Source organism: Neolamprologus brichardi, chromosome 17 (assembly GCF_056152115.1).
Source record: "Neolamprologus brichardi isolate AB-2024 chromosome 17, ASM5615211v1, whole genome shotgun sequence".
Classification (NCBI taxonomy): Eukaryota; Metazoa; Chordata; class Actinopteri; order Cichliformes; family Cichlidae; genus Neolamprologus; species Neolamprologus brichardi.
Genome location: NC_142120.1, coordinates 11,224,933 through 11,237,606, shown reverse-complemented (window position 1 = coordinate 11,237,606; position 12,674 = coordinate 11,224,933). Strand labels below are relative to the sequence as shown.

The following is a 12,674-nucleotide window of genomic DNA, read 5'->3' as shown; positions in this document are numbered from 1 at the left end:
GTGCCACTGAATTTTTTTTGGCATTCTTGTCAAAAATGTAATTATCTTAAAATTTGGGGGTTTTCTCAAAATTTAGACGTATTCACTTGAACAATGTTTCAACAACTTTAAATTCTGACTTGTGGAAGGTGGTTTTTTTTCAGCAGGGGAACCAAAACTCTGTAGGACACAACCCGAAACGTCAGAGAAAACCGGTGCAATCTACACATCCGTTAGCGCCTGAGTGTCATTTCAAGTTTCAGTTGTTTCTTTGGCATTGTCTTACTGTGCAGGATCACCTCACTGCTGCCAGGTGAAGTGATTAACATTTATTTGTTACAATGAAGAAGCCAGGAAATGTTCTCCCAGCATTCACCTTAAAGTTTCTGCAAATCAGGCACATCACCTCTCCCTCAATGACACCTTCTGCATTCAAACTTTGGAAGGAGTCAGGACTGATCCACAGAGTCCTTTACAAACGTAGGCATCTGGAAACTTAGTGAACACGTTTTCTTCCAAAGTTGGACATGCTTAGAGAGCAAAAGCCCACACAGTTCTTAGGAGGAACTCCGTAGTGTTTTGTTTTGTATGAGACCCTCTTGTTCTTTGTAAAATAGCTGGTCCATACAATCCGGTCGTAAAGTCTGACGTCACTAGCCGTGTCTGGGCCTAAACTCGGCTGCAGGTCCATATATCAAACGATCACTATGGCATTACTGAGAGTTGAAAAACTGTCTAAAGTCTTTCATCTTTAATAAAATGATCAGCGTTCTACTCTACCAGGTGTAACAATTGAGTTTAACATTAAGGCATCCATGAAAACAGAATTTATGACATTTAACGGCGTTAGAAGTTAGCAGGACGTTAGCTTGCTAGCTTCTATCTAAATACAATATAGCATGTCCTGACTGCGGGGTTTTGGAAACAAATTAAAATGTACAGCTCTGCTATCACTTCCAACATAAATGAAGACAGAAAACTAAACAGCAGTGACGTTTGTAGGGTTACTGAAGTTTGGCTAGCTGATATATAATGATGTGCTAAGTGACCGCTAGCGACACAGCTATGTTAGCATAATATAAACAAGCTAACTTTTTTCCCTCTCGATAAAAGTTAACATGAGTGTTCTCGGTGGTCAGGAACAAATGTAATCGCATGGCAGGATGCTGTAAAAGGACCAAACTTTAGCCAGGAGAACAATTGAGATAATCCATCCACAATACGAGGTTAGTCATTCATATACTGCTGCATGGGCTGGGCTGTAGTTACATCCTAAGGTTTTAAAAACTGAGCTTAAATAAATGATTCGCGGTAATAAAAGCCGAGGGAGGTCAGCAGTGATCACTGACTGTTTTAGGAGCTTTTTGAGATTAAATAGAAGAAAATACAAAGCATTAAACATGTTAACAACACAAAAGCCATATTAAACGCAGACTACTATAGGCCCGGAAGTAGGATTCGTCACGTCATCACTTAACGACCGGATAGCTTTTCAGGACCTTTGATAGTTTTACCGCATTGCATTCACGGCACTTGGGTCATGTCAGAGTTAGTCTATTGAGGAACATGTGAGGATAGAGACCTGTGAAAAACACACACCACTGTAGGAAATGCAATTTATTTGCAATTTTTTAATAACATCATTCCTCAGATAAAAATGCAATGTTACAGGAATATACATCAGATATTAATTTAAAACTTGCTTTCAAGGGACCATACAGTCTAAATATACTTTTTCCTTTTTTATTTACTTGTAGCGTGCGTTATAAGCAAGACAGACTCTGTCACCAATGACAGACTGACAAGTTACAGATACAAACTGTACATTACTTATTTACAAATCAACTTTTTGTTTGGTTTTTTTCTTTCACTTTTTATTGAAAATAGGAGTAGAAAAAGTGATTGAATTAATATTCTGATTTATTTCATTTGTATTCTTTCCCTTTCTAAAATCTAAAATGAAATGAAGGAGAAAAAAAAATCAAGATCTCTCTTTTAGAAAAAAAAAAGCAGAACGAGAGGAAGAAAAAATAAAAAGGTTGTGTCAATCATGAGATCATGTCACTTAGCAACCTCAGAACAAATGAAATTCCTCGCACAGTCGAGGGGGAGTGGCTTACGTTAAAGAATTCAGTTACAAAAAAAAGAAAAGGAAAAAAATGGCCATCTGCCTCCGAAGCTACCAAGCACAATAACACACTCTAGTTCATTTTTCTGATCGTAAATAGTGCTGTTATTAAATACTACATTTAACAGTAGCGTCACTACTAATATTACAAGGAATTGGTCTTTGTGTGATCACCTCTCTCCAAAAAAATAAACTCAAGGATTGACAACAGACGTCTCTCTGACAGAGAAGAAGAAAAAAAAAACAGCTCAGTCCTGTTAATGGCCCTTTAACACTTTGCATGAGTAGTGACGTACACGTAAGATCATACAGAGCAGCATAGCCCTGATATATAAATGAGGAACAGAAAGAAGATAAAGACTGTGCTGTACGTAGAGCTGCGGTTCTCTTGCAACTAAATCAAGCTGGCGAAAAGCAGGGAAGTGCCTTCTTTGCTTAAAGAGATGCTCCTGCATCATCAGTAATGGAAGAAAACACTCGTGATGCTCTCAAATGGGCCCACTCATCTATTTAAAGCTGCATCTGCACACGCGCAAACAGATACAAGACCTCTATGTTTCTAACTCAACTGAGGCCTTTTATGTCTGTGCTGGTCAGAACATCTCTCTTCCATTAATGGCTACGTAGAAGGAAAATCTACAAATATAAAGTGACTCCTCAGGCGTGAGTAAGAGCATATAACTGTATCCTACATTCACGGGGTGATTGGAGAAATAATTCTCATCTGCGATGCGATGTGAAGTAGCTCTTGTCTGTAAAATGAAGAGTGGAGAAGCAGATACAGGCGGAGACATTCGTGGTTCTAATGAGGTGAAAGCTGTTCCAAAACCAGAACCGCTGACAGTCAAGTCTGCATTGTAAAGCTGCTGCCACACCTCTGAAGTAATATCCCAAAGAGAGTCGCATTTGCTGCTACGGTAAGACTCAATCTTAGTGTCAAAACTGAGTGCCAGGCAGGGCTCTCTGTGATTTGGAATGAATGGGGGATAACACACAAGGTCTTTGAGGTCCTGACAAAACAGTCATACTAAATATTCACATAAAAGGTGCTGTTGTAGGTGCCGCTATACGATGAGTGAATTCTAGTCTATACATTATTCCTAAACCCACTGGGCAAGCAAATTTCATCTATCAGGTTCAGCTAAGAGCTTAGCAACCCTGGAAAAAAGTCGCCACCAATATCTGATGACTTAACGTGGTGCTATGAGGGGAAAAAATGAATAAAATCAGCTGTTTGGGTGCTGCTATGTGCGAGTGCTGCTTAATATGCAAAGAGCTGGCTATGAAATTCAGCAGTGATCACTTACTTAAAGCTAAATCAATCACTTCTACTTTGAAGATGTATTGATTTCATTGAACCCAACAGATTAAATACAACGTGTAATGATCATGTAACCCAAATTTGTAGTTTTAAACAGGCTGCGTGTCCTTGATCACATTTAGTCCATCAAGGAATGAATGAAATGCACCTCTGCCCCACTGCATTTCCTTACCGACCTGTGATGTTTCTTCATAAGATCACGTCTTTGCACGAGCAACAAACAGATGAACGTAAATCTTCACACAGAATCAGTCTCTCTCTCTCTTTTTTAAATAAATAAACTCACAGCATGGCACCTGAAACTTGATAAGGATGTTTCTTTAAATAAAACCAGATTCTTTCATCCATCCCACAAGCTGCAACAACCTGCCCCTAACAGTCATTTAATATCATATAATATAGCTATAATATTCCTATTATTTAATATCTAAAATACAAGACATGCAGTACAAAGTTGCATGTAACAATATGTTCCCGCTTTCCGTTTCTGCCCTCTTTCCCAAAGCGTTCATTAGCATCGAAGTCAAAATAACATCTGAGGTGATTCTCTTGATGATTTTAATTCTACTCCTACGACAGCTGGCTATTCTAATTGTACCTGGAAAATAAAATACAATTTATATTCAAAATAGTCATCTTAAAATATCTTTGTCGGCATCAAACAGTGATCAACAAACGCTTTGATTTACAAGAAAATATAATATGCATCTGCTGCAACAATGGTAGATCCACGTGAGGAGATCTGAGTGACCGACACGGGGAAAGATTACAAGACTTCTGCTCTTCAGCCTCACACTCTCCAAACTGGCAAAGTTAAGGATAAACACACAACTCTAATACTTCTAAAAAGTGTGTAAAATGCTATTTTTTTGTTAGTTTATTTTCATTTTTTTAAAATACTGAACAGATTAAAAATTTCTCAATGTACAGCAGCTTTTCTCCGTAACGATAAAAATCAGTCTTGTCATCCTTTTGTGACTCCTCAGTGTCAAGATTTCATGAAGCAGTGACCATGTTTGTATTTCCAGGCTAAATCCAACAGATAACATTATTGGTGAATAAATATGGGAAAACCAACCTGAATTCATTTTGCTTTCTTTGAAATAAACGGTCAAATTGCTGCACTGGAGTCTGGAGCTTTTACTGTAAATGCAGACAAAAGATCTTATCGAATTAGTTCACCAGGCGCAAAACTACTTGACTTCCTACTCTGCACACAACGCAGATGAATAAATGACTCTACACACACATGTAGATCAAGTCCTCCAATATCTTTTTTGGAAGTAAAAGAAGAAAAAGAAAAGAGGCTACACGATTTAAACGGCTCAAACCCTCCCCCCCATAAAGATATCTAGTCCTTGGTAGGTGCCATTTTTGGTTAGGTCTTTTAAAAATGTACAGTGTGTATATGTTTTGCTGATGTAGGACTACTTGAAGAGAGACACGTCTCTCAGTGCTACAGTAGGAGTAATAACCAGACTCTGACCTGCACGTACAGGTTGCTGGTAGGACGTTTCAGACCTCTGGCCAAAACACAAAAACAAACACGAGCAAAAGCATGTCAGGATTTGGATCTGTCTGCTGCTTAAAGTTGGGGTCTTGAGCCTTTTAATTTTGGAGTCACAAGCAGGGGCGATGGATTGCTTTCCTGTGGTGTAGCTGATTGTGAAGCAACCTTTCCAAATCTTCCTCAACAGCTCAGAATGTGGGCAATAAGTTGAAAAGCCCCACGATTTACTATGAAACATCCATAAATGTCCATAGCTTAAACATTCAGTTTTCTTCTTCGATGCTTCCTTATTTCCTGCTGCTTCCTTTTGCTTAAAAAATACATTAAAGTGGGAATTCATACTGACCTCTTGTCAGCAAGCCTATATAGAAGTGCCCTTCCTGTTCCTTAATCTAACATTCTGGCGATTAAATATCATATGTTCATAAATATTTTTGCTATATATGGTATATAAAAATATACAATCATTGGCTAGTGGTGAGACAAAAGATATCATCATTTATATAGGACCAATATTTTATATCCCTATGCACATAAAACATTACTTAAATGTATTGTATAATCCACCATGTCAGATCACCCTCCAGAAATCCAAACATGATGAAATAATCTCTGCGTTCAACATTCTCAGGCCAAACGCCCACGTCTTCCCATTGTCGTCGACCGCTGAATAGATTGTCACCCATCTGTCAGGGACTAAGCCGTTCCCCTCTCCAGCTCTGCTTTCACTTGAGGAAATTACTTCCATTTGAACTGCACCCTTTTGTGGCAGAGGGGCTTTGTTTACAGTTTAACTGGCTGCAGGTGGAGATCCAGGACGGCTACAGCTTATCAGCCTGATAAACCCGCTGTCATCTGTCTATGTGGGAAAAGAGAGCACAAGTATACAAAAAGACCCCCTCACACGTAGTGGATTCAAGGTGGAAGATGTGGCTAATAAATGATAAGAGCTTCACAGACGCACGTTTGGTGCACGTTTACCACAAACTGAAATGAGCCATGACTTAAGGGGATCCATTATGCTTGCTTAATATTGTTTTTCTTATTCTCAGATGTTACCAGAGTAGCTTAGCATGATTTACGTTTTAAAATAATCGTATTTACTTTACACTGCGCTTTAGTGCAGCCTCTCTGTTCATCTATTATCTGAGGTTTCTTCCTGTTGAAAGGGAGTTTTTCCTTCCTACTATCGCCAAGTGCTTGCTCAGGGGTCATTTACCTTTCATTTTAGAAGATACAACTCTTTGATGTGGCTGCTGCTGTGATTAAGCACTATATAAATATGAGTTGAAACAAGCAACTTTAGATGTTTCATCTTCCGTTAAGGCAAATTTCTAAGGTTCAAAGCACAGGCGGGCAGAGCTTTTGTGCTCATAGTCAAAGATATGTGCCCGAAATTACCATTTTGGGATAATTTATGCATATGTATATTTATGTAGAGCCAACATCTGAAAAAAAATATTTAGATCAGTCAGAAGTTTGAGCTTTTGGCTCACACGGAATACTCGTACATACGCTATTTGAAGCTTTAAATATGAGGATATTGTAACAGTATATAGCTGACAGAAATATGAAAAAGCATATTAGGTCCCCATCAAAGCAAATGATTATACCTGAGCTTTTCCTGATAATCAGTCAGCTCTGTTCAAAGGGGCCCTCACTGCAGGTTGGTACCAATACCATATTACACACTGACTGTTTACAGCACAGCTACACACCAGTCTTTATAGTAGATTTGTTTGCAGGTTTTGTATAAGATTATTTTCCATTTGAGCTGAAACACAAACATTTGACCAATACAGAATGCAATTTTACTCATAATGATGAGCGTTTATATGACCTGCAGCATGATAAAAGCCTAGTAAATTATTTGTGACTGGCACTGAATAGTAAAAATGTTAGAATATCATCCTATAGAGTAGAAACATTTGAATATATGCTGTGTAACTCCTGCCTGTCTGTCCTCAACCTGGATTTAAATCAAAGTCTGTCCCAGTAATCAATTTAAAAGTAATGTGGCAACACAAAGCCTTATTTACTGAATTCAAGAGGAAAAATATTAACCTTTATCATTTATCTGTTCTTAAATATCATCTCGCTGTCCTCCTCAGGGTTATGCATCAGGAAAATAAACTAAAAGCACATAAGACACAAGATATGCAAAATCACCTTCTGTGGACTCTTCAACCGCTGTCCAGTCAGTTCTGAAGAAGAAATACTGCTTTTAATCATTTTATGTACACTAAATAGTCATATTTATCCTGAATCAAACAAAACAACTGCAAAACCCGGAACGCTCAAATGTCAACACGTGAACCTCATGCAATGTTTACACCCAAGAAGCTTAATTCTTAAAAAAAAAAGAAAAAAAAAGGGGAAATAAGCAACATAAAAAGATACAGTCAGAAAGTAGGAAGCTAGGGAAATATGGTCAGTCGCTTTTTTTTTTGCGTCTCCACTGACTGCTTGTTAATTCACGAGGAAAACACTGACCTTCAGGTCACCGCGTCAAAAAAAAACAACAACAAAAAAAGAACATGCTCGACCTACACCCTGCGACGAGAATGAAAAATAAATACATCTGCACTATACCTCACTGCAATGTACCTGATTTCAAGTATGTTAGGTTTTCTGGCATGGAAACCACCAAGGTGACTTAAAAACATAACAAACAGAAAATAATACAGCTTCATGATACTGTGTTGTTGTTTTTTTCTTCACGTTCACAAACATATTTACTTCAGAATCCTTGTATACAGTCATAGTTATTGCATTGTTTTTGCATATCTTGTGGGTTGCAGGATTACACCCACTCATACCGTTACGCTGCAACACAACGTCTCGTGCTATTCTATGTGGGACATAAAAATGGCAATGCTGCTCCACTCCACACGGGGGCACCACAGCTCTCTTAATTCTGAAATCACACTCACCAAGCCTGGGTGGTACTTCTGATTTGCAGGGTTGCTTTGTGTATTTATCTATATGCTAAAATTTATAAGGACTGTTTATAATATGTTATGCAACCTTGTGGAAATGTTCCTCTCCTGGTTTCCACATTCATGGCTGTTGATATACTAGCTGATAAAATAGTAATAGTCATAGTAAAAAGCTGATGGCTCCACTGCAGCAGAACAGCTAGAACCATTGACTTTTAAACTCAGGGCTAACTAAACTTCAGCTTGACGAACTGAACAAAGATTGGTGCTACTTTTCAGGTATTAACATTCTTGACTTTACCCAGATCTGCAGCTTATAGCAAAACTAGCCACCAAACGGTCCTGTCAGCTTATGCCGGCAAATTATTATTTTTTAAGAGGTGCTTTTACAATAATTCAAAGAAATGTTGACAGTATTTTTATGAAGGCAAATGATTTTTTTGGGGGGATAAGTTAGGAGGGTTAATTCCTTTTGACAAAACAGACTTTTTCAGAGTTTGCAGTGTCTTAACCACAAAACAACATCATCACTGCCACTAGAACATACTCAACATTCACATTTAGTTTGCATAATAATGTCAGAAGTCTGGTACTGGCACAGGACGCAGTGTATGGCAGTGTGTCCATGCATACCTCCCTTCCCTGCCACAAAGCTGCTCTGCTTAACATGAAGGAATTAGAGCTCGACAGTAAGTCCTTAATGGTAAATTAAACAGAAACGAATGGCCGTAAGTTAAGACATACAAGTGTCTCTAGGTGGTCGTTCAACATCGCTGATGACTTGAAATGGCAAAGGCTTTTGCAGTGTATTCAAATTTGTCTTGGAATTAACTAGAGAAACTTGTGATTTAGGTTTAAAATGACTCATTAATGTCATAACCAAAACATGAAGATGCACTGTTTGGTGACTTTTGCTATTCTCCTGGTGTACTTTGCATTTTGAAAGTGCTGTTAACACCAATTGGATTTCTCCCTATTTGAGAATCCATCTGCTAGGCCATTGGCAACCTGTATTTAAGGGACTTACAGTGTAGGTGGAAGATGCTTAGTTTTTGGAAAATAAAACTGATAATAAGCTTCATCTTCGTCCCTCTGGGACTCAATTTCCCTCTTGGATTAATAAAGTTTCTCTGATTCTGAAATTTTTAAGACTGAATTTCATGAATCTGTTCCCCTTTTATTTCTTACCTGCACACATTCTGCATATTTATCGATTTCACTTTTAAATACTATTAAATTGTAGAAATAATAATAATACATGTGGCAGTTGGTACCAATTTTGGATGTCAGGAATGCTTTTGGAGACGGTACAGTACCGAAGTGAGACCTGTGCCCTGTGTAAAATGCTGAGGCTTGAATGAAATACCTTGCAGTGGTCGTACTTTCAGTGTATTCAAACTATGCCCAAGGATCGAGTTAAAAAAGACAACGATCCATCAAAAAATTTCAGGCTACTTATAAAGAAAAAAAGTAGCTTAGGATACAATTTCCATCCAAAATGTAAGCTTTGTGATTTCTATCTAATAATTTATCACATTAACCAAACAATTATCATCGTCTAATAATTATCAGTAAAATTTCCTGCTTGTATGCTAATTTTTTCAGCAAAACTGTCTTTACCAGTAAATCATAAATATCACAAACAGGAAGTCGGTTTTATCTCTGAAACCATCCCTGATAAAAAAATACATTTTATGATACGAGCCTCATATAAAGATGTGTGATTCAGAAGTCTTGCAGCATCTGTACACCAGCCCTAAAAGTTAATTTGGAGTTTAAACTCAAATGGTCGTGTAATGTGTGATACGCGGGGTACCACCCCCACTCTGAGTTCCTTTACGAGTTGTCACTGTGCCGCTATGAATAAGGGGACTTCTAAAATTCAGAGCAACAACCGCCATGATTAAGAAAAACAGCAACTTGCCAAAAGGCTTCTTACCGTCTGGAAAAATTGCAATGCCTGAAAGATCTATAATTCACTCTGACCTTGCTGGAGACCTTACAATTAAGTACCTCTGAGTGGGGAAATAAAGAAAAGTTATGCAAAAACTAGTTGTTGAAGACAGAGCAGCTTCTGAGTCTGCAGCTTGGCTAAAAAGTAAAAATCTTGCTAATGAAATCACAAAGCTTTGGAAGCATGCCTGTCCATGGTAACCCTGTGTTAAGGAGGCCCATTATCACACATACACACACGTACCCACACACACCCACCCTCACGTACATACAAACAAACAAGACCATACTTGTAATGCTACCTTAATTTACTGTCTAGGCTTAAAATCAGCTTTTAGAATACACAAGTAAATCACTCAAACACACACACACACGCACACATTTTTTCTCTTCTGGGAAAAAAATAAATAAATAAATAGATACAATCTGTAAAAGGTGCATACTGATAGAGAGAAAGACCCCCCCTCCCCAATTTTTTTTAAAGATACACACTCTATCTCACGCATTCATACATCCTGTACTAAAACGCAGACACACATCCGCACGCACAAATATAGTTATGCACTCGCACACAAACACTACGCCCTGCTTCGTTACTTAAAACCTCTTAAAATTTCTCCTAAAATAAACCGAGCAAAAATACATTTATAAGACCAGCACCCCGATTGTGCAAACAAATCAAGGATAAATTAAACCAATAACATCATGAATATAAAACAAAAATAGTCATGGCTAGCCAGTTTTGCACAATATTGAACTGTTAAATACATAGTGGGCGTGGTCTGTAGAAATCGTGTGTGGCAGCAAATCCAGTAGGATTCCACGCTGAGAGGAAGAGGAGGGTCCTGGAGAAGGAAGTGTCTTTGATTGACGGCAGAGCCTGTTTTTCATTTCAATCGCTCACTCCCGTTCTCCCGCGCACCCCGCCATCTTTGTTGCCCCGTTCGACAAACGCACGCCTCCCCGAGGGCTGACAAAGCAAAAAGACTCAGCGATGGAGGGAGAGGGATGGTGAAGTAACCAAAGAGGAGGGAGGAAGGAGTGAGGAACGGCGAGGTATGAGGCAGAAAGGGGGGGCTCGCTGTCTCTGCTTAGCCACCCAGTGCTCCTCCTGTTCGGGGCAGAGAGTGGGTGTGGCCAAACGAGGAAAAGCGGCGGAGGAGGCGGAGCCAGATCACGTTGACAGACGATTCAAGTTTGTCTCTCGCTGGAGTTTTCCTGACCAGCGGTGGAAAAAAATAAAAAGAGCTGGCTAGCTTCCTGTTGGCCAGAGAGTGTCTTCCTCTGCCTGGGCCCCCCATCCCTATTGCAGCCTTATTGGGGCTGTTGGACCATCCCTCAAATCCTTCTCCCCCCATTGGCTGGAGGTGGTGTGTCACCTCAATCCCACCTCCAGGCTGGCAGGGCTGTGCTCCATGGTTCCTTAGCTTTGGAAGAGGAGGAGAAATGAGATTTCAAACAGGGCTTTTTTTCATCCCTGTTTTACTCAATACAGCGCTTCATCATCAGTGAACCAAAGAGGAGGAGTTGACCTTTGACCTCAAGTGGGTGTGGTCAGACTGTAATCCAAACTGACCCCTTTCAAAAGCTGGTCTGCTGTCCCCTACCTGGTGTCATGGCGGCCAGACAAACAACAACAACACAAAGTAGGCGTAGGAAATGAAAACATTAAACACACTATGTTGTCTGCAGGAGAACCATAGGAAGGACTTCCTGGCTGTGTTGTTTCTTGTCTACCTTCCTTCAGTCATACTTCCCTTTGTCTTTTTTCTTTTTTTTTTTGCTTGTGTCTACTTTTCTGCGCTTAACACTTTGAGGACATGATAAAACTGTGAGGCACTTTAGAGACACACTCAGACATGTGTGGAGAACACACGCACATGCGCGCACAGATAGAAAAAAATCCTAGATCACACTGACAAACGTGCGTAAGCACACGCTCGTAGAGTATATCGCTTTTACAGCAAACATCCATCCATATACTAACTCATAGACTAACAGAGTCATAACCAGGTGTTTAAGGTTGCATCACTGGCCGCCACTCTCCAGAGCGACAGAGTGTGTTTGTATGTGTGTGTGTGTATGTGAAGGGTGGGGACAGACAGAGCCAGCCGCGGTGCTGTAAGCAGCACCTGACAAGCATCAGTCTCTGATGATGTCAGAGGGGCCAGTTCGTCGATCGAACCCATTAACTTGACTCCTATAAGCTTGTCACACACTCCATATCCTCGTCCTCCAACAGCCCGCTGTTCCTCTGTCGTGCTCCTCCGATCACAAGCGAGCCTCTGTAGTGCCCCTCTTCCCTCCCTCCTGCCTCCTCCTCTTCTTCCTCCTCCTCTTCTTCTTGTCTTCTCTCTCTGGCTAGCAGCTCCTGCCGCTCCTCTATAGAGGAGGGGCCGTGTATGGAGCCTCTACTTCCTGTGGCTTCTCCCCCACCTTCACTAGGACTCAAGCCGACCACTCGGTCCCTGTGCGTTGATGCTGCTGCTGCTGCTGCTGCTGTTGCTGTTGTGTGGAAGGGGAGGACGTTGCCGTTAGGGCTGTGCTGAGAGGTGGAGGAGGTGCTGGATGTGGCGTTTGTGGGCGAGGTGCCGTTGAGAATGTTGTTGGCGGCGTGCTCCATCTCCTCGATGGTCATGTCGCAGGCATCAGCCAGCTCCGCTTTGGTCGCCTCAATGAACGAGGGGTCCTGAGCAAAATGACCCAAGCCCTCTGATATTAGGACCTTGACAGGGAGAAGAGTAAAAGAGGGATGGACAGAGAGGTGAAAGGTTTAATGTGTCATGTTTTACAGTATGGTGTTGAATATATGCTAAATAACAGGTAGAGAATATCCTTCATCAT

At 40.2% G+C, this 12,674-nt stretch overlaps 1 protein-coding gene across 1 annotated transcript in view; it reads right to left on the bottom strand.

Moving 5' to 3' along the window:
* Window positions 1-1,581: 1,581 nt before the first annotated feature.
* cacna1c (calcium voltage-gated channel subunit alpha1 C) overlaps window positions 1,582-12,674 on the bottom strand; it is a 222,027-nt gene continuing 210,934 nt past the window's right edge. The window contains exon 53 of the mRNA XM_087830331.1: window positions 1,582-12,555. Coding sequence (XP_087686457.1) covers window positions 12,031-12,555 — 525 coding nt within the window. The 3' untranslated portion in view covers window positions 1,582-12,030. The remainder of the gene's footprint in view (window positions 12,556-12,674) is intronic.